General features: G+C 42.2%; 3 protein-coding genes across 8 annotated transcripts in view; 1 reads left to right on the plus strand and 2 right to left on the minus strand.

Annotated features, from left to right (window-relative positions):
• The window catches only part of LOC136439367 (dolichyl-diphosphooligosaccharide--protein glycosyltransferase subunit DAD1-like), a 119,083-nt gene that overhangs the window by 39,231 nt on the left and 54,805 nt on the right, over nucleotides 1–25,047 (plus strand). The window lies entirely within an intron of this gene.
• LOC136439360 (dnaJ homolog subfamily A member 2-like) lies at nucleotides 948–7,528 on the minus strand. The gene is made up of 10 exons (XM_066434754.1): nucleotides 7,396–7,528; nucleotides 6,424–6,483; nucleotides 5,787–5,898; nucleotides 5,468–5,588; nucleotides 5,214–5,294; nucleotides 4,857–4,990; nucleotides 4,183–4,325; nucleotides 3,801–3,999; nucleotides 3,537–3,664; nucleotides 948–3,333 (listed from the first exon to the last, which is right to left on the minus strand). Exons 1-10 carry the CDS (start codon nucleotides 7,462–7,464, stop codon nucleotides 3,148–3,150), a joined length of 1,233 nt encoding a protein of 410 aa, XP_066290851.1. The 5' UTR covers nucleotides 7,465–7,528; the 3' UTR covers nucleotides 948–3,147.
• LOC136439356 (Wilms tumor protein 1-interacting protein-like) lies at nucleotides 10,401–23,293 on the minus strand. 6 transcript variants are annotated; one of them, XM_066434745.1, is made up of 9 exons: nucleotides 21,336–23,289; nucleotides 16,544–16,645; nucleotides 16,177–16,244; nucleotides 15,791–15,853; nucleotides 14,687–14,817; nucleotides 13,919–13,964; nucleotides 12,362–12,403; nucleotides 11,658–11,726; nucleotides 10,401–11,370 (listed from the first exon to the last, which is right to left on the minus strand). In XM_066434745.1, exons 1-9 carry the CDS (start codon nucleotides 22,843–22,845, stop codon nucleotides 11,239–11,241), a joined length of 2,163 nt encoding a protein of 720 aa, XP_066290842.1. In that variant the 5' UTR covers nucleotides 22,846–23,289; the 3' UTR covers nucleotides 10,401–11,238. The 6 variants fall into 6 exon arrangements, 4 of the variants coding, with proteins under 4 accessions (XP_066290842.1, XP_066290841.1, XP_066290845.1 ...); XM_066434744.1 differs by having other exon boundaries at nucleotides 13,913–13,964; XM_066434748.1 differs by lacking the exon at nucleotides 12,362–12,403.

Genomic DNA, 25,047 nt, shown 5'->3' on the forward strand with positions numbered 1-25,047 from the left:
ATCAAAACATAAGTCTGTCAGAGGACATATGGTCAATATTTTAGAAACAGATGTTCTTATACTGCACTGGACTATGGCAAGCATACAAACAAAAGTAACAAAAATGCGAATATCTGACATGAACTTATCTTTGGGACAATCTCAGGTACAGAACAAGACATATCCATGATGTATTAACGGCATTGTTAAAACAGCTGCAGTAACTGTATAAAGCACTTACAATTTTTCTTCCAGCATTTTAAACAGTTTTTTTTTACAAAAATGCTGCACATTGAGCAATTGCTATTCACAAGCCACCCTCCCTTCACCAGGCAGGAGCCCATACATCCCCCACTTTTGATCAGGCTAGGGTTTTACTTAGTTAAAACTACTAGTATGTGGTCTTTGACAAAGAGGAAGACCTTGGTAATCTCCAAGTAGATGTTGGGTTAGGGGATCAGAAGTTCCCTCACCCCTGGGGACCCTTCACCACTTTTTCCAACAGAATCATAATGAGATTGTGTATATTATTGAGATCACACTCAAGCTCAAATGTCTCCTGCAATACATGAACCCAAATTGAGTTCTAAATTCACCCTCTCTATAACCAACATAGATGGGTAGATTTTGGGTGATGACTTCAAATCAACATTATACTCCTAACCACCTTTCATTGAAATGATGTATCACATACTAGCCACTTTAAATCCAATTTGGATCACCCATTGAGTCTTTCCGAACTTGTAGTATATAGGATCATAACAAAAATAGATACTGCTGTTTATAAAGGTTGGCACTGCCCGGGAAGCCTGCAAAGGAGGCTACTGCTAAGTATGGCTTTACAATGGAAGTTTAACTGTGCATTCAGATATACATTATAATAGAATGTTTGTCAACTTCAGTGTTTTTTCAGAGTCAATGTGATAAGAGCTATCTAAAAACTGTGGTTTGTGGGGACATTTTCAGGCTTTATTTTGGTGGTAAAACAACTTTTATTCATTCATAAATGAAGTCCATTCTTGAGGAAATTCTTTCCAGTGGCAGCCATAATAAGCAACTATAATGTTCCATTGTACATATCATACATACTGTAATAGTCTGACAATACACCAAGAAGTTAGTTTAACGTGGAAAAAGGACACAAAATCAAAACCTACAAGGATAAAGGAACTCCCCTTCATTTTGTACATTTCAAGAGGGATTTAGAACCTCTTTGTATTTTGCTGCCAAAGACAACACAGTTTAAGTTAAACTTAGCCTACATTCTATCATAACAACAAAAGTACAATAACATCAACGTAATATCTTTTCCCCTGAACTATTGGTGTACAACAAGATGCAATAATACTTGACTCAACTCATACGTTGTACACTATTCAGACATTACATGTTTGTTCCCAAATTTTGGTAGTAATGTCTCCTTTGGGCCACTCCAATACTATTCCTGGTCCTCACAGAAAACAAACAAGCTAAATGCAAGTGGAGCTAGCATTAACACAAACTACAAAGCCGTACCAAGTTTCACAAAGTTTATGTTGTGGTACAAGCACTGCAAACTGACATTTTCTCAGATATCTTACAATGCGAAGTACTGGTGTGCATGAAAGAACAAGAACACACTGGTGATATTAATGTTTTATCTATTTTGACATAAAGGCATAGAAAAATACATGCTACAAAAGCAGCTAGTATTACCATAATGCTCCTCAAACATATAGCAGGGTAATGGCAGCACAACATGGGTTCACACGTCTCCAGAGAAACACATCACCATGGAAATGGTTACCATGGTGACACAATGTACTACATACACATTCATGGTTAAGTTTTGAAACACCACTCTTTTAATGGACATGGATATATGGTTTTATGCAAGCAGACTATACCTAACACAGGGAAGATGCAGACATACAGCTCAATACCGTATATAAACAAAATCTGTAAGGCAACTTCAACTTGGACAAACCATGAACATTGAGCTTGAACTCATACACATGTTAACTTAAGGTCTATATGATGAGAGGCCACGTATGTACACTATATGTTTATTACAATGTAACATCAATGTCTTCTTTTATCCCCACGACCACAGAAAATGGCTTAAAATCATCCCTGATGCATTACAATTTGAGACGATAGCGATGTTTGGCTGAGGACCGAGTCATTCCAATGGTATGGCCCAAGGTGTGACTACTGTGGTTGAGTGTACATGAAAGTGGGAATATTTTGAAATTGAGACAAAATAACAAACAATTCACTCACTCCGTGGAAGTGTTTTGCATTGCCTGCTGAGCTGTTCCTAGCCTGAGTGTCATCCTAGTTAGTTCCAGGCTTTTGAAGTGAAGGGAAAGCCTGGACTAACTAGGATGACACTCAGCCTAAGCTGTTTCTATCCGGGATACCTATTTATTATTAACAACTGTACATGATCATTGTGTACTCATACATTAGGTAAATCTGAAATATTTACCCACAATACTAGTCTATGCATATCTGCTGGATTGCAAGCATTTGCAACCCCACAACTGTATAAGCAGCCATTAGTTTACTAGTAGTATTCTCACAAGTGCGGGTCTAAAACTGTCATTATGACAAGTACAGTAGCCATGCTGCATACTGACTGGGCATGTGTGTGTACATGTATGTGCAGCATGGACTGTTACCTAGGCCACATAATCTTGATTTTATCATGGTAAAGTGTGGGTCGGGGGGAAATTTGTTTCATAACACATACTCAAACAGTTTCAAGACAATTACCAAACACAGTCTAGCAGTCAAACTAATGTAGTAACAACTGAAGGTGGGCACTTATAAAGAGGAAGCTGGTCAATCTAAGGGACCACCAAAACATGACCACAATGGTCAGGTGATCCATATGAAAAGGTTGTTAGGTTTGACTGTATTTTTGACTCTGTGATACTTTTATGAAGGCTCACAAATATGCTCACTGCCCATCTATTAACAAGACACCAAGCTAATAATTTTTTTTTTAAGGAACGGGCTAAAATCAATGCGTGAACAGACCCTTCTTCACAAAATCAAGTTCATGTGGCCCAAGTAGTAACAACAACCCCTCTCCACTCTTCTGACATCAGCTACAATAGGTGCTCAGGGTGTGCCTCTATAAGTACATGCTGGTACAGGAGCAGTGTTGCCATGACAGCGTCGCTACTGATGCGCACACTGAACGTTGGCCCCCCTTGGGCCGTCGTCGTCGTCCGAGGAATCGTAGGCTTCCCGGCTGTTGGCGCCGGGCGCTCCCCTGGTCGACTCAAACTCCATGAGGTCGACTTCCTCCACCTCTCCCGCGGGGTGGGGCATGGTGGGGCGCGGCGGCAGCAGTCCCTCCAGGGCCTGGTGGGAAAACACCATTTATTAGTGATGTGGAAGATGAAAATGGACACGAGAGCTTAACAGAGTGTCCAAATATCAAGTTCATCTAATAGTTTGACAGCCACTCTGGGTCAAAGTTCACAAAGTGATTTGTTACGGGTATGAATTGTACACAGCTCTTTCAGACCCAGACACATGAGGATGTCAAGTGTAGGGTCACTCACCTTCATTTTTGCTTCATCAACGAAATTGTTCTCTGGAAATTTGATGTCGAACTTTATGTACATGTTTCCCTTCTCGAATGGGTTCCTATAGATCGGCATGCCCTCGCCGACAACCCCCCGGATACAGCCTGCAACAACATCACAACAAACATCAACAACAGGACACACTTGTGTAAGGTCATGTGCAGTTTGATCAGGTAGATCATCAAAATCAAACAAATTTGCATCATAATTGAAGCACAAATACACAGCCTGATCACATACCTGGTTCTATCACAGAACCTGGGGGATATTTTATAGCCAAATTTCTCCCGTCTAGATGCTTAACGTTGAGTGTGAAGCCACAGAGCGCCTCCATCAATCCGACAGTGTGCGTGACGAAGAGGTCGGGACCGTCGCGACGGAATCTGTCGTGATCCTTCTCTTGTAAAACCAAGATGATGTCACCGGCTTCCACTGAAGGCTGGGGGCGGCATTAGAAACAGGTCATTTTAAATCTAATTTAAACACATGAAAAGAAATTCAGGAACAATATCTTATGGTTTATTTAATGTCGTGTTAACTTTCTACACAATGACAGATATAAAGACACTGCAATGTAAAAGAAAGTTTACTGGGTCCTCCCCCGCCTAGTGGTACAACCCACCTGTTGGTCGCCCTCCCCCCTAAAGGTGATGCGCTGTCCGTTCTTCATGCCCTTGTCGATGTGAACCTCCAGAATTTTGCTCTCTTTCACGACCTTCTTGCCCTGACAGGCGGTGCAGCGGTCACGAGCGTTGATCATCTCTCCTGGAGGTAATAATATGCAAAGATAGATTAAAGTTAAACACTTGTTACTTCCATTCTTTGTGACTTTCACACTGGTTGCTTGCAATTAAAAAGCACTTTTGATTTGAATACAAAATTGCATGGCAATACAAACTTTCTGAAATTTTGACAAATGTGCTGTCTTTTATCAGAAAGCATGATAACAGTTTAAATTTGTAGGTGACAAAAGCTGTGGCTCTGATTTTCCCAAAATGAAAATATTTTCATCATTTTCATATAAAAGTTATCATCATCGCCATTGCCACCCACTTCATCAGTGACTGTATCCAAATGAGCTTTGACAAGACCAACTTCCTCCTTTTTGCTTGCTGTTTGGACAAACTCAACCTCCACTGCCATGACATGAACCTGCTGAGTTCCATCTTTACCCAATAACTATTCATGCAGTATAAGTTCTACAGGTGGGTCCCATTTTCTATTGCCCTTTTCTATTGACAGTATTGTACTTTGTACATGAATTTGCTGGGCCCACCCCTGAACCCCAGAACTCACCCTCTCCGTTACAGTCGGAGCAGACTGACTGCATCTGCTGCACCATGCCTGGTCCGAGCTGCCGGATGGTGACCTTGACTCCACGACCTTGACATATGCGGCAGGCCTGGACAGCGCCTGGTCGGCCCCCTTGTCTGGAAAATAATTGCTAGTTAGAAGACTTCATGCCGTCACCCTATGAGACGAATCAGGCGGAAACTGCCATACTCCAACATTCTGTTTTTTAAACAATACAACCCTGAAAGGTTTACAGTATCTTGTTGACTGATACTACTTGTTTTTGCAGCATTAATAAGTAAAAGTAAAGCATGAATAAGAAAGGACCTATCTTTTTTAACAAGCCATGACAATACTTACCCTCTGCATCTAGTGCAGATGACGTTTTTACTGAGTTGTAATTTACTTGTCTTGCCGTTGTACAGGTCTTCTAAAGAAACTCTGAAATACAAGATAGAAATCTGGTTACTAAGGATATGTCATTGGCATTACATTTAATTAACTCTTTGCAGTTTTTTCACACACACACAAATCCATATATCAATACATGCAGACACTGACACACACACACATAAATTCAGCAATTATGCACACACACACATACACAAACTTACCTAAGAGGGTGAATCATGTCTTCTCCTCTTCTGGGTCCCCGTCGGCGCCCCCCTCCCATGCCCCCGAATCCCCCCATCCCAAACAGCCCCCCTCCAAAGATGTGTGAAAACAGGTCTTCCGCTGAAAAGGGACAAAATATAAATGTTACCAGGTTGAAGAAACATATGGCATACAAATAGATCTGATAAATGGTTGTCAAAACTGCTGTCAGTTTTCAGAATACTCTGCTCAAAAGTGAAACTTACAAACTCAAGAAACAACCAGCTTAAACATTTCCACTTCCATATCAGGCTGTGACAACTTTTTAATAGTACATACCTCCCCCCGCGCCACCGGCCCCTTCCTTCAGTCCATCCAGTCCATAGCGATCGTAAGTCTCTCGTTTCTCTGCATTGGACAGCACTTCATATGCAAAGCTGATCTCTTTAAACTGAAAGTGAAAACGAAACAAGGAATACAACAATTCCAGTTTCACCCCTAGAATCGAAAGATTCCTATGGCTCTTTTCACTCACCTTGGCTAGTTTGGGACCCAACACAAAACAATAGCCCCTAAAACCCAACATACACTAGTTAGGAACATTACATGAAATGCCTGTATTACTATACCAAATTACCAATCATAATATATATAGGAGAAAAGGTAGGAGATTATACATATATATATATGATTAATATAAAAGAAAAAAGTTATCTTCGCAGAGTTTGGGTCCACAGAAGAGTTTGTTTTCATAAAAACATTGTAGGGAGTGGTAAGAACTCATGATCATCAAACAAGGTAATTCATTAGATGGCTTCAAACAACTTAAACTGGACAAGTCACATAGTTTGCTATAGTATTATCTGCTGCGTGCCTGGGAAACCAGTAACAATATCTATAAAACACTGTATCTATCTAACACCGACTACCGAATACGGATATACTAGTACTATGAAGGTTCATATATGACTTATACCTTCTCTCCATGCTCTGGGTTTTTATCTGGATGATACTCCTTGGCCAGTTTGTGGTACGCCTGAGAAAATAAAACAAAAACACAATATGGCTATGAGAAATATAAAGGATATTAAAGCCTGGTTGTCACAAAATAACGCTGTGGTCCAGTGGTTGATCATGTGAAAGAAATAGTCATGTCACATGACCAAGACAGGCTCGATGTCATAAGCATGGGTGGGGTGGGGGGCTAGAGGCAACTTTGATTAAGAAATGGCCTGACATAATTTGTAATATTTCCGGCAACAATAAAGTACCAGGGTCCTTAAAACAGTGGTTGCACGTACCAAAAATAAAACTGACTCGATCGCCGTTACAACTGAAACTAACGGCCCATGTGCGCTCTTTTGTCCCATGCCGGATGGGGAGGGCATGTGGTCGTTACTTAGGAGCCTGTCCAAAATTATTTTACCCTTCAATTCCAAATTATCACTGTCTTTTATCAGTTTTAAATTCCATAAAGCTAGGAAATATATTACATTCTTGGTACAGGGCTGGGTGATGCTGTAATCTCAGGAAAACTAATGAGACCAAGGAAATCATGGATCAGTCGGTCGTTGGGTCCAGACAAGTTCACACTGACCTGGCTTGGGGTAAAACGGAAACCACAATTTTTCGAACATGTATCAATCGTTCCAAACTTCATTGACCCAACTTTCTAACAACTCCAGTTCCAGATTACCTTTAAATATGCTTTTTTACCTAATCGCCGATGAGATCACGCCACTACGCGGGTTAAACATGCCAGAAGTACGCCGGAAATGTTCCACAGAAATTGCTAGAATGGGGGAGAGAAAAACGCGCAGGCCGGCCGGTGTCGCACGGCAACCAGCTTCCCACGGACTACAGACGATCTGTACGGCACTGTAATCCACCAAAACTATTCGTGATACGTTTATCAGCAAATTAATCTTAAGTTAGACCAAGGACTTGCCTTCTTGATCTGCGAGTCCGACGCGTTAGCAGGAACTCCGAGCAGATCGTACAGCCTGGTGTCCGCCATGATGATTCGCCTCTGCAATCCCACCCTTGACGTCACGGTCTTCCCAGCATGCACGGGCGGCTCTCGTGCCCAGGGCACACCTTCCATCCAAGCAGAGGTTGGTGGGGAAGAATAAAAAACGGGGCATGTGATAAAAAGGTCACAATCTTCTCCACCAACCTCTGCTTGAAGAGTAGGGACACCAGCTTTGGCTCGGAGTTGGGTTTTTTTTACGATTCGGGGCCGATCAGCCAGAAAGGCGCTAGCGCTTCACCAAAATTTCCGTGGATATGGTGCCTTGCCACTGACCAAGGACATTGCACTGACCGACAGGCTCAGTTGACATTTTCTGTGGAAAAGTTATACTTTTGTAAAAAAAACATCATTCACAGCACTTTTTCACCCATAAAGTGATAAACTACTATTTTGGGGGCATTCTTCCAAAGCCGCTGAACGTAAATGACATAGGATAATGACTGATACGGCAATTCTGTGAGCAAGAAAAAAAAAAATCGTGATAACACATTTTCCGCGATCCCCGATGCTGCGAAACCACCCAAAACGCACATTGAATGCACGATTCGGGTAAATCAAGGCCGTTTATCCGTCACCAGGAAGACCAACACCGTGCACGACCGAAAAACGCTACGAAGATCCAGCTTTTCAGGAAATATAAAAAGATTACACCTTACTATAACGTTAGTGACCGCCGAAAATCTGGAGCCAAAACTAACGAGAAAACTTATGATTTGCGTTTTATTTTCATCTGAGAATGTTCGTATGAGAATCTTTCATAAGAGATCTGTCTTCTTCCGTTTCTTTCCATCGTTTATCTCATCATTTAAGACATTATAGATGTAGTTTCACTAATCATTCCTGTTGCTCAAATCAAGTAACGTTACACATAAGCCATGGAAGTTCAAATGAAGCCAAACTTTATCAATGGCAAAGAATTTAGTGCCTAAAGCCAATGTTAGTGTTGTCTCCACCAGAATGTTGACACTTAGGAGCAAACCTGTCTGTATTTGCCGCTAAAGCGTTCTAGCTACTTCTGTATTGTGGATTTTATACGTTTCGTTCTATGTAGGTGGTACTGCAAAGTCTTGGAATTCGTGGGGAAACTTCAAAGTGGTAAAACCCAGGGAAAGTAGACATATGCGTCACATGTCTTGCAGTGCCCTCTAGCATCTCACGAAGGAACTGCATTATATACATGTCTGACATTGGTAACACTGTAACATTGTTAAAATTTGCACAAGCTGTCTGCAACAATTTTTAATTGACAACGTTGATTTCGATCATATTTTCAAATAATTTTTTTACTTTCTTCAATGGTGCTTTAACCAGCATTGTTTGGCTCATATCTGAGAACATAATGATATAACCCAGAAAGCCCTTTTAAAGTGATTTCAAGTAAACAAAAAGACCCCTTTCCAAACCCCAGTGCCATTGCAAAATCTGCTCTCGCACAATCTGGCAGGAACATGCAAGTTGGGTGAAAACAAGGGTCAGGCAGTAATTCTAATTGGGGCCCCTATGTTTGCTAGGCTACACCAAGTAATTTTTATGGATGACGTCCGCACGCGCATTGATTTTGGTCTGTTCGCAGAAAAAGAAATTCCGCTTCCTGTAACTATGACCAAAGAGTTACGACAGTGCAGCAAATGGAAAGAAACAGGACAGGACAACAACTGCTGTTCAACTTCAACTGATTAATTCAAATTATTGCTGTTTTCATCATGAATAAAATAATTGTTAGTTGTTACACTGTGTTCTCTCATTCAATTTGTGTCCTAACATGTGTCGTCGACTATCATATTTCAAATCTAGGCATCTTGTTTTTTTCGGCCCTTCTTGTTTTTTTTTTGCGCTCTCGTATTAGATTTGGGGTCTTCAAAGGACGTCATCCATAAAAATTACTTGGTGTAGCCTTAACTAAACATGTGCTATAAGTATAGAATAGGAACAGGCTGTACCATAAACGAAAGCATCACATACAGTACTAGTACAATGTACTAACATATTCTGTCTACCCTTCCTTTATCTTAAGATAGAACAGACCACAATCTCTTTTCACGGTTTAATTTGTTTTTCTGACCTCTCTTCCTATCTAGCTTGCCCTATGATACATGCAACAATTGCAGCATTTGCTGTCACGTGTATCGACAGCACTTTTTACCTAAATCATCCTGAGCACCCCTACAGTCCAACATTTTGCATACTTCATAAACCTATCTATACAGCAGGATGTCAGAGATCAACATAACTAAAATGTAAAATATATGTGTTGGAGGCCTACAACATGTGTCTTTTCCATAATTTTGGATCAGTACATATTTATCAACGGGGTGAACAGGGTAATCAACAGAACAAGTGGCATATAATGGTACAAAACGCACAAGCTTCCTTATGTTTATAGCTAATACTAGGAGTGAAGCACTGTGTCTTCCCTCACATACAAATCAACTCTTCAGAGAATTGTAAGAATTTTTCAGTACACATATTTTGCTATGGTACAGACCAGCATAAAATATACTCTGTAAAAATAATACAACTCTACACATAAAAGCAGCAATTCTCTGCTTTACTCCAAGGCAATTACACAAAACTTGGCAGCCATACTGACTCAACATCAACAACATATAACAGTTACAAAATATGAAAAACACTAGACGGTTTAGTACATACATATCTATCTACTGCATGAATAAAGCACAAGTGAGCATGTTAACATGGATATGAGTATTAATGTACCTCCCTAGTGCTTTAATTGAAGCTTTGACAAAGCAACTTGCCTTTCTTTAAAAGACTAACAACATACCCTGTATAGATAACAATGCAACCTTTTTTTTGCAGCACCTGCAGCTTTAACCAATAAAACAGTGCAAAATATCAAGCGATTTAATTGGTTTACACAATTACAATATCTTTCATCCAACTCTTAAGTGACCAGCATCATATCTGACGTGCACTGACAGCTATGGCATGAGTTTTTGGGCATGGCAAAAATGCAGCGTTTACATTATGTGCAGATTTGGTCCACGACAGGCCTCCCGTTTCTGTTTGCAAGGTAGGCCTAAGTTTATGTAGAGCTGTACCAAAATTAAACACACAATAAATCTAGCCATTTTGCTGTAAACTAGCCATTTATCAACTTTTCTAAGAGACTGACTAAAGTGGGGGGACTGGTTTATTTCTCGTGTTGCCTGCCCTGCAACAACATACTAGGTAAAACTTCCATAGGCCGTGCCGCCTTGATGGCACAACACCAGTTCCACCCCAGATGACACTTAGCAGGTACACAGTTTTGTGTAACATAATGTCCAGAACAACCTGCTCTTCCTATCTACCATCTACATCTCTCAACAACCACAGCGCCGGAGTCTCTCTGCCTGTAAGTCAACACCAGAACTGGCAACTCCATAGCATGTCCTGCAACACTTGCTGCAGCCAACCATCTGTGTTGATTATCGGAGTGCAGGCACAGCCTATGCCAAGTCTGACGAGATACACGCTATACGTTACAGGTAATTCTGCAGAATCCAGCGTCAAGAGTTTAAAATACTCCCATCATCGTCATTGTTTGTTCTCCGTTGTTTTAAGTGACTATGATTCATGATTGGGTTGTACCTGTTTACAATTACATTGAACATGGCACCAGGTTTCAGGAAAGGCACAGGTAAAGGCACTTCTAGTCCATAGTCTGTATTCCTTCAACAACGACTCTCTCCTGCACTAGGGAAGGCTTCCCTACAAGGAACTACGAGCTGCCAGGTTGTTTTCTTGGGATTTCCTTCATAACTCAGTGACTTGTGGTCTTCTCTTCATCCTCTCTAGCCTGACCAGGTGGCAGTCGTGACACAACAGGTGACCTTCCAAAGGGTAACATCTTCTGCCCTCCTCATCACTGAATGGTAACGCACAGTCCTGCAGGGTAACAATGATTTGTGTCAGTCATGATATGGGTAACATTAGTCTTGAGGGGCAACATTAACATGTCAGTCAAAACATGGGTAACATCTTCTGCTCTCCTCCCTTGACATGCAATCTTTATACAAATGTACGTAGCGTCAGAAAAGACAGTTCACAAAAGGATCTCCACTGATGACTAGATCTTTGGCCTGATTGGTTTATCAAAAAAAGATCTATATGTCTCCCATCTTACTAGTATAATACCAATGACATTGTTCTCAAAAGAAAGTTGGAACACTTACTTCACATCTGTAGCATTCTATATGATAATCTTTGTCCATGGACACCACTCTTATCGTCTCGTCTTTCCCCTGGCAGAAGAGAACACAAGGTTGACTCACAATAACTTAAAAGCAAATAGATCTTACACATAAAGCAGTTACCGCGATAATGCAGAAAAGTCTTTGCAGCAAGACTTTGAGTTGGTGTTAACACAGGGCAGCAAGAGTGTCCTCATCGGCCTTGACCTTGACAAATGACACAGAAGATTAATTTGTTTGAATGTGTTAGCTTGGAAAGTGTGTGATTTTTTCTTGATCCCCTTCCCTTTAAGCTTTAGCACTCCATGTAGACTCTATGCCACAGTAAACCAAAAGGGCACCATTTAGAGTGAGGAAGAGTAATTGACAGTTTCCCATTTCTTCCCAAAGTTATCTGCAGCATTCAAAAACGAAGCACAGAGCAAGCTTACACAAAGGGCACATTTAATTTGCAAGCCAATGATTATATTGCCTTTACTCATATTTACAAGCATAGAGTTTGGCACAAAATCAAGTTGGAAAGAAGTTTAACAAAGCATTGAGAGAGCTTTCTTTTTCTCCGTTAACTCAAATGTCACCTTAAGATTTTACGCTTATAAAGGAGGAGGCGCACACAGCAGGCCAGTTTTCCTTAACGCAGCGAGAAAGCCAAGAACCAAATAGAGAAATAAAGAGCTGACATCTACCGAGACGATAATCTCCTTCAAGTTGGGAGGTACTTCTGCGTCCTATGGAAAAAACATTGTAGTGTAACTGAGACATGGAACGTTTGATTGTTGGCAGAATTTTGACAACTTATGATGCATTAGACTTTGACTGTGACAGATACATATCAGAGCGGCAAATTAGAATGTACTGTTTGCACAAGAACACAGATAGACAGCATTTGGTTTATATTTTGGATGGTTCTAACATCATGAAAGTGGAAGGACACTGAGAGGAACGTTGTCACTAGCTTTTTGCTGGGTAGTCTTAATTTCAATGACAAGAATATAACTCCAAATACTTTAATAGCTTTATAAGCAACTGAGAAATATTGTGTTTTGTTGTGTCAAACTGTGTTGTGTTCAAGATGTAATCAAGAGAAATCTGAACAAATTTGGAAAACATTATTCATAGATATTGACACCATGATTTATAAACATTTGTGCTGAATTGTTTGATCCCTTGACCTCCATGAAAAGCGCCCGTCACGCTAAATGTGAGTTTCCCAAGGTCACACAAAGGCACAAAAAGTAAACACTGCGTAACACAGTTTTGACCTTAGTACAAGTCATACTGGGTTTTGCCAAGTGTACAGTTGTACCTGAACTCTTTAACCTGTTCATCCAACTTGATTCTGACCAGCACGTACTACATATACTAGTGCAGTGTGCATCCTACATTGTATTCATGTGTGTGCAAAAATGTGAGGTGCAGTTTTCATGAAATTTGCTAGTTGGCTGTCTTTCCAAAGAGTGGCCTCATACACCCAATGCAAGTTGAGCTGATATTAGGGTTGCTTAAGTGTAGTTGTAGGGGCAACAGTACTAACTGAGGGGCACGCAGGAAAAGCAACACTACAGGGTTTGGTATCCTCCCCTAGTAGTACCAGTTTTCAATTCCTATAGGCATGAAATAGCCCTGAAGACTCGGTCTTAATTCGGCCCTTTTCAAACAATGACACATTTTCAGCCAATCAGATACTGCCTTTCAAGTCGTTGAAGGCAAACATATCAGAGGCAAGTGTAACTGTGACAAGGACAGATTCGAGTTTTCACACCCTCCTTAAAGCAGGACCCCTATCGCTGGATTCGTCGTTGGCTCGCTCGCGTAGGGGCCCTGCTCTTCAGCGACGGTAGACACGGTTCTGGCGCCGTCGCCACCAAAACAGCTACAGCCAATCAGAGGGTTTGCTGAACCTCATCTCAAGCAAAAGCGCAAAGGACGCTGGGAAGCTATCAACCAATAAGGTTACGTCTCACATCGTTACTTTAGGTTCAGAACAAATTAACCTAAAATAAGTATAGCTCATTAATTATTCATGAGTAATTGTCAGTAACGGCACCAGAACCGTGTCTACCATCGCTGAAGAGCAGGCCACCTACGCGAGCGAGCCAACGACGAATCGAGCAATAGGGGTCCTATTTTAAGGAGGGTGAGTTTTCAGGGCCAGTTCAGTAGTAAGAACTAGAAACTGGGGTGGATATGGGAGGGGGTCTAGCGAGGGGCAGAGCAGAAGCCAAGTGGTGGAATACCTCTACCGGAGTAATGGGGAGACGACACCTCGCACACTTTGGCGCAAACTTCCTATGAAAAAAGCAAGAACAGGAAAAAAAATAAATGAAAGTTGTGGTGACAGAGGTTACAGGACAGTTGAACAAGCTTATATATCCACCTGAAGGCCTAGTCCAATGTGATATTTTCCCTCCCTTGTAGGAAGTAAAAAAACTACCTCGTTTTCCATTACCCACAGAAAATTATACAAATACATGTAATGCTAATCATACTATAGTCAACGTAAATAGTAGGCACGGAAAGTCAGCCATAATTTCTTCACTTTACCCTTACAATAAACCTGGCAAGGTTACCCCAACTTTATTGACTGTATCTCACCGGAGTAAATCCGGACGAACTATGATGATGATGATGAAGGTTAGCCCCCCCCCCCCTAAAGTCTGCAAAAATAATAGCCTCAGTGTCATCCAATTTCAGTTCCAGGCTCTACCTTCACCAAAGAAGGTAGAGCCTGGAAATGAAACAGGATGACAATCAGGCAGGGCTGTCTCCAGCTTTCAATTGTTTTCCGTCCTGCTCATTGTTTGGTCATTGAGCTAATGTTTTGAATTTCCGTTGTTAAATTGCTCATTTTGAGCTTATGAAGATACATTTTCATCAATTTCATGTCATCAATTTCTGGTTTGGGGACGGACAGGGTGAAATGTTTTTCTGTCCCAACAAGCAACTTTCCGTCCCAGGATGGAGGGACAGGTCCTGGAGACAGCACTGGCTACAAAAATAAGGGATCTTACTTGTGATAGTCCTTGACACAGTATATCCTGTTGTCTGCATCGATTGTGAAGGGAACGCCGTCTAAACACTCGTTACACACAGTACACCTGAAGCAGCCGGGGTGAAATGACTTCCCCATTGCCTGCAATATCTGCAATAAAATGTAACAACAAAGCATAATCACAGTTAGGCAATATCAATTCCATTCCTTGTCCAAAGAAGATGATAAACCGGATAGTGAGTGAGTGAGTGTGTTTCTCAGATCCTTTGCATAAAATCTTAAGGCGTTGGAAGAAACTAGGGGCTTTCCAAAAGTTACAAAGTAATCAATTTTGGCAGGTCTAAGAAGTATCTAACCTTCACATTGCTGGTTAAATCACAATACAAGTGCAAATTTAGTGTTAAATGGCTACCCCAGCAGGGAGAGGGTTAAACTCACTGATAGTTATAAAAATTCCAATAACTCAACAAGTCATTGCAGCAGCATTGTCTGACATTTCTAACATAACCTTTCTTTGTGTCACAAAGTTAAAGCAGCATGGAGTAGAAGCCCAAAGAATCTGCTGCATTGTTTTGTGTGTGTATGTAAGATTTTGAAGCATTATTACAGTGCAAGTAACCCTTACTACAATTTGCTGGAATTGGGCCATATTGTAATGCCAATGCTTGCGTGTTCAGGTATGTTAGGAATTCCACAGGGGCTCATCTACTCTGAACCCCCCTTTGTTTAGCTGATAAAAGGGTAGCAATCACTCGGACCCGTAACAACAAGGGCTGTTATTACCTGACCACAGGCATATCATTACTGAGAGCCAACCAGACTGCAGAATCCCAACAATTGCAGAAAAGAACATACTGGAAAGGGGGGAATTAGGTGTAGCCTTTTGTGTTGAATTTTTGGGTCCTTTTATTGTTTTGAATGTTGTACCTAGCCTGTTTTTTTAGTTCAGTGTCTGGACATTCTTATCTAAGCCATAACTCTGCACAACAATATTTGTGCCATATAGTGATATACCCTTGTTACAAAGAATGCTGCAATAATCCCCCTTACACTTTCATCCAACCCCTCAACTCTTCTGAATGGAACAGCCCTTGCAAACATTACACATAGACACAGGACGTACCATTTCCATGATGAGGTGCCCGCATACTACACATTTCTCGGCTGTTTGCTGGAAACCGGAGTACTGTGGAGGTAAACAGAGTCAAGTCAATATAACTGTGGAACAGATGACCTATGTGTGCGTAGAGTCTTCAGCAAATGTGTCTTCTGCAACAAGGTCTTTCTAGACAAATGGCTTATGGTGTTGTGAGTTAATCTCCAATGCAATTCTATGTACTATTGCATAGAAATCAGTTAATACAGACTTAGTGACATGCCACAGCTTTTCGAAAAGGTCATAGTGAGTGTCTGAGGTTGTATTTACACTTGTTTAGGCACTATCTTTTTATTTCAATCATAATACTTAATACCATTTAGTCTGGTCCTACAAAGGTTGTAGTTCCTTACCAAGTAGTCTTCTTCACAGTACACCTTCCCATTGACATTGTAGAAAGCTTTACCCCGTAATGTTCTCCCTGGAGGGAATAACATACAGACTGTTAGTATCACGATTTATCAAACTCTAGCAACTAACTAATAATCCATAATGTCATAATTAATAAAATATAATGAGCAAATCAGTATGTTGTAGACTAGCTGACTGCTGTCCACCCGTGTCAGGGACCCCAGCAGCATTATAATCAAATAATAATGGATACTACTTCTACATCTTTATTGGAAGAACTTTGAGCACATTAGTCACATTTCTCAAAACCTGCATATTATGAGCATCATAAAAACCTTTCTTCTGCACACCAAGAGATGTTTGACTTACCACATGAGCAGCAGGCGAAACACTGTGTGTGGTAGAGGTTTCCCATGGCCTGGCACGCCTGTCCGGCACCATTCACTGCCTTCCCACAGGCATGGCACTCACCTGAAACAAACACACATATATCTATGTCATCATTGTATTTCATACCCATTGATGAAACATTAACCCTAGATGATATAGGCAATCTCGTATGTGAATATAATGAAGACATACAAAATGCTTGTACCGTTTAAGCTGTACGTGCCAATCTGATTTTAAATTGACACTTTTGTAGAATTTCACACAATGCAAAATCGGACCTTAACAGTTCTATCTGTATCCATATCTGGAGTGTTGGCATAATTCTAAGTTCTTATACGGTGTACTGAGCTCACTCATAATCTAACTAACATCTGTACCTGTAACGTAACCTCACACTCCATAAATATATACCCACTTTATAAATAACTTTATAACCAAGTTATAGTGACAACGATGTGCCACGTCACTCAAAATAGGGTCGGCAATCTCACTTTGACCTTCTGATGTCACAGCTATGGTAACTCGACACCCCTGGCACAGGTCCTGGTTGCCTAGCAACCATGAGAATGTGACATGTGAATTGACATTCTATGGGAGGCACCAACCCAACCCAGGGGGCAAAACAACATGACACACCAGTTCATACACGATACTCTTCTTGTCCCGTTCTAGTTCCCAGAGGGAGATTTGGCAACAATTACATGATACATCACTTGCTAGAGTGTTCTGCGAACACAGGACTTTGTGTACTTTTACCCACTCCCTATATACGGAGCCCCGGTCCAAGAATAGTGCCGTTATGAGTTTGACATCTGTAACTGGCTCTTGTTTCAGCATATTAACTGCCCGGTCCACTCTGCCCTTTCCTTTCTGGTGGATTCCACACTCTTTCTGGGGTCAGTAAAAATGGCAAGTATGCAACGTCCGACATGTTATCAAAGCAGCCGTCTCCAGAGCTACATCTCCAAAAAGTGTTGCTATTTCTGAGAGCCGCAGACAGATTAAAACAGAGGGATTCCCCCACTCCCTACGAGGTGGGTGAAAATTCCAGACCATAAATCCTACCTATTTATGGGTGATATGGACAGACATCTGACATATGGCTGACACGACCACACGGAGGGTATAATATATGTCAATAACTTCCGACTGCTTTATGAATATATACGTATTATAAATGTTTATCAATATTTCTTCTGTAGCTTCCAGGCGGAGGGGGTTCTCTCTGTCTATGCTGTGCCAGGAAAAACAGTTCAACCTACTTACCATAAAATGCAACAACAACAAAAAAGGTGAACATGAGCAAAATATAAGACAGAGTTCACAGCACATAAAGCACCAGTACATTTTGAGATGATAATTGACATAAAATATGGCATGTTTGCTATTTCTGGTTGTCCTTGGAAACAAAAAAAGACTTGTAAAAGCTAGTTGCCATGGTGATATCAAGATGTCATGGTCATGTCTCGAACATCATTTTAATATAGGATTAGGAACAACAGGCCTTCTGTACACGCATTACACTGCACAAGAGGAATGTTAAACTTGTAATCCAAATGGCACTTTGACAATACAAGCCAAGACCACAGACCGCACCCTTCCTGACAATATTGTCTGAGTAACAGTAGGTATTTCCAACAAAATTGGATAAACACGATTCAATACCTATAATTGCCATTCAATAAGAGAAGGCTGATTTTCAATTTGAAGCCAAAACTGACAAGATCAACTGGTTGCTGCGAAGATGTTGAAATAGTCTTTATAAGTCTGCAAGTTTTCTCATGATAAAATAATCCCTAGCTCACTGGAGTACATTTCAAAAGCAGTGGTTTCTCTTTTTACTCTGCCTCTGATTTTACAAAACTCTCCTGTTGAAGGAATGTCCTCAAAACTACTCAACATTGTTGGGTTCACCAAAAAATACAGTTGTAGTCTTGAACAAACCCTTTCGGTCAGAGTATGCTGTAATCAAAGCAGTAGCATTATGTGATGTAGACATACTGGGAAATGTTATGTAATTGTCAGAAAGGTTAACTGCTGACACTATGAAACAATGGGCATTATGATTACATGACAATCGAAAAGGGATTTTCCGAATTTCGAGGGTATCATTTTGAAGGATGTTCAACAGTTCAACAGCATGTGCCATTTGAAATAGCATATTTTGTCTACACTACAGTAACCTTACTTCTTTCCAAACATATTCAGACTTACAGTTACAGTGAGACACAGATGTTTGTTACTGATTCTAAATTTCCCCTCACTCCAAAGGAAAGGTGATGAATGTCACCAGTGTTATGACCCCATTTGTCCTTGTTATTGGAGAAATCTAGAGGGAAAGTAATCATGTCTGGTTCTCCTGGGTTGGAGTGGAAAGTGGTGTACACTACTGATAATGAAGCCCCGGGGACCATATTAACCCACACTTCCCTGCCAGCTGCTAATGGGGGTGATTTACACCCCACGCCCCTGCAATATGCAAGGAGGATTATCTTCCAAACACCAACTTCTGACAAGATATACATGTACAGCTTATTTTTACATCTTCACAAAGATGGATATATCTTTATTTATTATAACATTTTTAAAAAGTTCAAATTTATTTCAGTTTGTGTACATAAAATGTCTAAGTGTAGGTCTGCTTAAAGCTAACATGCAAGGTCGTCAGGAAGTTGCTGCTGGTGCTACTGTCACATGTCTAATTAGACTAAACATGTATGATGTCACTATCACACAATGAAAATGTCTAGTTTTAGGGAGGAAACTTGTCAGACGTGTGTTCAGGTGTCATGAACATTACAAGGGTTCATCATGTCAAGGGTGACTTATATCAAAGGGAATGTGCTTTCTGTTAAAGAGAATATACATTTTGAAATAATTTTCAACAGTTTGTTTGTTTGTTGGTTGGTTGGTTGGTTGGTTGGTTGGTTGGTAACTTAAAAAGTAATTGACTGACACTTCTGTCATTTTTGAGAGGAGCTGACTGAGGAGGTGAGGATTTTATCATCAGCAGTTTGCCTATCATACATCTCATACAATTCATGACATAAGTCAAATAACTTAATAAGATATTTGTCTGGCCAAACAAAATTTTGAATGAGAGAAAATAATAAGTATGCACAAGTACATTTCACAAACTTGTAGAGACAGAATGAAACAGATAAAAGCAAGAAGACCTGTAGATCTATCATTATAAGGAGGATTGTTTATTTTGACAAGAATAACAGTTTGTGCAATCCATGCAAATTGTTGTCCCTTGTCAACAGACCATCAAAACCAACCCTTTCACTGCTGTGATTTCACTGCCTGTTCAAAATTCTTGCCTTGCATTTCCCACCCCCTAACCCAGCATTCTACAGAAATGCTTTCGAAAACAATCACTTGCTATATTTCTGGCATACATTGGGTCATGACGGTGTCAATAAATATGTGGACTTCCTGATACAAGATCTGGATGTGTAGTGGGAATAAAGGAGTTTGTGGGATAAGGTATGGTTGCAGTACCAGCAACAACAGTCTCCAATATCACTTACTCCTGAATTCCTTTGTCAACTTAACTGGGTTCTTCCTAATCCTCTTTGTGTACAAAATGATGACAAGGAAACGAGAACACAGTCATGTCAAGTTATTGAAGGGTCTGCGGAAACAGTGGACAATGGATGAGTTTATCCAGCCACAAGGTGAGAAATAGGTACAGGAATAATGGGGAACTCCGCAGCTAAGCTAACACTGCAGCCATAACAAATGGACAAGGGAAAATAAGTGTACATGACACTGCCGGGCAATAGCAAATATTTTTGGTAAACACAGAATGCTATATTTGAGCAAGACAGGTCAGCAAATACTCCTTGTTGGGAAAACCATAGATTTCTCTAAAACTTACAGATGCCTTTCAAAATTTCACAAGGATTAACTTTCTTGGATAAGCGAATGTCAACCCAATAGAATACTGGAAGTATAAAAAGTACATAATCAGCCAAAAGAGGCAATCTAAGAAAAAAGAGGAAAACCATAATCATATGATGGAATTTAGTATGAATGTGACAATCTCCTGACCATGATCTGAGGTTATAATCTGAGGTCACCAGGCTATGACAGAGAAAAAACACAGGTGACCTTTAGGTAATCGTTTATCTGCCAGGACACAGGGACCAGAACGGGACACACAATACCCTTCACACCAGGGGTAATCCCTTCTTATAACATGCTAACCACACTACGATACCCTGTCAATAAGCACTTTCACACCTCACAACATATATTTCAGTTCTATCGAAGTTACTGCACCAGACAGGACTCCCCTCGCTCATTGTGTCTTATTTTATTTAATAACTGCATAATTTGGCAAAGGTGACATCCAAATTTCACAAGTAAAATTCTTGCTGAGTGATACGGGGAAAATGATGTGTATTTCTAAAATGTTGTTTTACTGGTTGCAAGTTGGTCTAGATGCAAATTACCAGCAAAGTTTTTGGACTTAATCAAGTTGAAGTGTATGGCTTCTCATGTGGTGTGGTTGGTATTTGAAAAACGACTTCCCAAAATTCAAGTGACCGGTGTTGTATACGAACCGTTGTATACCGCTAGTAAAAACAAGGAGGTTAAAAACCTAAAAGGACCACATAAAGACGTGATCCAGACTTCTTTGAAGAGTTCATCCGTTAAACATGTTTACAGGGAAAACAAAGCCGAAGGACTAGACAACAAATGGTTAGGTCGGGATAGGGTCAAGGCTGGTCTTACAACCTGGATTTCCCTTGTCAACACTTACCGAAGTACTCTCCCTGTGGAAGATCGTCAAGTTCGCCCTCAAGTTCTCTCGTCATCGCCTCCAGCTTGAGCTCGGCGGATGTCGGTCCTGAGGCCCTCGGTGGCGTCACCTCGTATCGCAGCTTGGGCTTGGCGGCGATCTGGGCCCTACTGCCGGCCGCCACGGCTCGCTGTTGCTGCCCGTACGGGGTGGAGTACTGTACCTGGCCGGCCCCGGAAGTGGCCACAACGGTGTCCGTGCCGTATGGCCTGGCCGGACTATATCCAGCCGGCCCCCCGCTACTTTGGCCCGCATGCTTGACATCGTACCCGCCGGTGGGTGTAGTGGAGGCGGCAAGACGGGGTGCCGTGGCGAACCCCCTGCCTTCTAGGCTTGGCCGGCCGTGTTTATCGTAGTTGAGGGATGAAGTCCGTGGGGAGGGGGGCTCCAAGGGCTGCCCCGTGCTGAGCAGGCCTGGCCCGGCGGGGCCGGTATGCTTGTAGACAGGGCCTGGGTCACACCCTGTCGGGGGCCCCGCTCGGGAATTTGAGACCGGGTGAGGGGAGGGGTAGGCGAGGCTGGATCGCGGACTCGAGTGCTGGCTGTCGGAGCTGGCGCCGCTCGAGCGCGGGCTGGAATGGTGCTCGAAGCCCGACAGGCTCGTCCTGGGGCTGGGGTACCTCTCGGCGGGTGGGTTGACCAGGCTGGACCGCGGGGAGGGGAACTTCTCAACGGTCGGGTTGGAGAAGCTGGACCGCGGACTCGAATGTCGCGAGTCCTGCGAGGAGCTCGTCAAGGAAGACCTCGGACTGGAGAGCCGGGAATCGTGCAGGGCCGCCGAGTGGTTCGGCAGAGAGTTTCTTTCCCCCTGTAGTTGTTGTTGCTGTTGTAAGTGGTTCGGCTGGACATTTCTCGGACTTTGGGAGTGATTCTGCAGAGCGTTTCTCGCCGACTGTTGCGGCATGACACCTGGTGACTGCCCGCTGACACTCGATCTCGGGCTGGAATGGTGAGAGTCGAAACTGGCACTAGAGCGCGGACTGGATTCGTAGCTCGCCCTCCCCCCTTGGTTAGAGGAAAACTGACGCGGGGGTGGCTGTTGTTGTTGAGGGGGGCCCCCTCTCCTCTGACCGGTGTCTGGTAGACCCTCCTCAGAGTAGTTGGATTTCACCGACGCGTAACTTGGCACCGCTCCTGGCGACGGGATGGAAGCGGGAGGGGGGGTTTGGCGGTAGTCCCGGTCCGGGTCCATGACTAACACCCTCTCGACCTGCAGCGGGAAGCTGCCGTACGGTTTGCCCCGTCCCTCGGGGCTGTACGGAGAGGAAGGAGAGGGACTGTCGCGGCTATCTCGTTTCCGCTGCCTCTTCAGACTGGGATCAAACAGTTCACGTTTTTGCTCGAACGCCAGGTCGCTCGCAGACGTGTCGCCTAGCCGAGCGATCCCGTACCCGCGGGGCTCTTCAAACAGGTTCATTTCCTCCAGAATTTTGTCCGTCTCCCTCCCGAGGTCCTCGTCAAAATCCTCCATGCTGATCGGAATTCGCGACAATCCCAGAAAATCCGGTCCAAGTCACTCAAAGTTCCTCCGAAATTTCCCCAAACTTTTCACAACGCCATCTCACGACCCGCTCCAAAATGGCGGGTTACGGCGGAGGGATCTGTGCCGCATTCCAGCGACATGATGCAAACCGAAGCCGCTTTTCACACATCTCCGCCGAATGTTTGGAATGTGACGTGTTGTACGAGACGCGGGCGGGCGGACTGTACACATGTGGTTCCGGGACAGGGGTTGACAGGCCGGGGTGCCGCCGGAACGGGACGTGATAGATGGGGACTACGTGGCCTAACTTGGAATGTGCGGAAACATATCGGAAGCGGAAAAGAAGTGAACAGACCCCGCGGAATGCACATCGGCGCATGCGTTTCGGAGTGAATATCCAGCATGCAACGCGCGCACGTGCCAGAATTCTGATCAAAACATTCTGTCGTCTGCTTTCTCATGACTTTCTTACAGAAGTGTCAAAGTCTAAACATTATGAGTCGTTTCGGCTCGGGGTCGTTAATCTTTTCGCTCCTTTTAACGTTTCAAAGATAAATGATTTTTCTCACAAGCAAGATAACATGTTCTTCATAAAATGTAACGTTACTTGCAACACTTGTCATGAAAAGGTGATAAAATAAAATGAGCCGCGAAATCTCACCCACCTTTCAAATACATTTTCGTGGAGATAATGCTGTCAGTGGCAGGTCTGGTGATAGTAGGAAAGGAGAATTTTGTCGCAACTTCATCTTCTTTTCATGTTGTTAAAAAAATTATTTTTCAATGTTTTACAATCCAATGACATATGAACACAGTTGAACCCTCTTTCTCTGTCTGTCTGTCGATTTCCCACATTTTTCCGTCGTTGCCTCATGGAACAATGTAGCAATAAGAAATCGCAACCGACAGTGGCAAAGGGACATCAACGGCGCATCCCGTGCATAGAGGGGTGTTACCCAGTATTCAATCAAGATCAAGAAGATCAAGATCTGTCTCCTTTGGTTGCCTTGCCAATAGAAACAACCCTAGCGGACATCGTCGGTACTGTCTCTTTCATACATTTCCCGAACACATCTACTTTGAGATGTTAAGCACCAATAAACGCGGTTCCATCGATTTCTAGAAAAAAATACACGTTGAGAGGAGTACGACGGCCGGGGAGTAACACTAGATCCCAAACTAATAGTGAGCGGTCTCTAAACTGGAGAGCGCAGACATTCACATAAATCTGCGGACATTCACATAAATCTGCGGACAGATTAAAAACCTCGATACATGTATTTGCCGGCTAATTTTGACGTTTTCTTCGTTTCCACGAGATCCCTACAGGTACAGCGTATTACCTGTAAGTGTTTACCTGTACCTGAACAAGTTTGGTAAATAATCGTAAGTTATATTAAGTTATAACGTCACATGTAGCCAAGTTATTCTCAAAATAAAAGTACTTACAAATTTTCTAACTTCTCAAGTGCAAGGCTGTCAAAATTGTCATCTCGGACACAGGATTTAACTACATGTATCCTTAGCCTTAAAATTGTGTCATTAGTTTGTTTAGGTACAGGTACAGTTGATTTTCAGGTCCGGACATGTTCCTTAGCAATTTTACAGGTACCATGAGGTACAGGAAACGTTACAGGGTTTCTGTACACAGCCCTATTATGTTATATCATTAAATTGTGTTTGTTCGTTTGAGAGTCAGGCAAACCTTTGTATACTTCGGTACTCCGCTTTTGTTGAAAAAATGTAATGAAGCCAATAACCAATGATCTAATTGACAGAAAAAAATATTTTTATCGAGGTCTACCGTAGCTCGGCTATGAACAGCCTATAGCCATGTTTCTGGGACGCTTTTTGAATGACAATAATGGGAACTACAGTCTGTAGTACATATTGAATTTCTATTTTGATGACTGCAACTCCTTCCAGTAACGTGCAGTAGAAATCCGGATTGTTTTCTTATGATACCGTAGAAAACGCTTATTTGCATTTGTACTTGGTTAAATAAGAATGTTTGCTGTGCACGTGAGTTACGGCTCTACGCGTCAAGAGGATGAGTGAGTGAGTGAGTGAGTGAGTGAGTGAGTGAGTGAGTGAGTGAGTGAGTGAGTGAGTGAGTGAGTGAGTGTGAACTTGATGAGATTCAAGGCCGTTTTCGTAACGAGTTTTGATGGCTTTTAAGTAGTTTTGTTT

The sequence above is a fragment of the Branchiostoma lanceolatum genome, chromosome 7 (assembly GCF_035083965.1).
Source record: "Branchiostoma lanceolatum isolate klBraLanc5 chromosome 7, klBraLanc5.hap2, whole genome shotgun sequence".
Classification (NCBI taxonomy): Eukaryota; Metazoa; Chordata; class Leptocardii; order Amphioxiformes; family Branchiostomatidae; genus Branchiostoma; species Branchiostoma lanceolatum.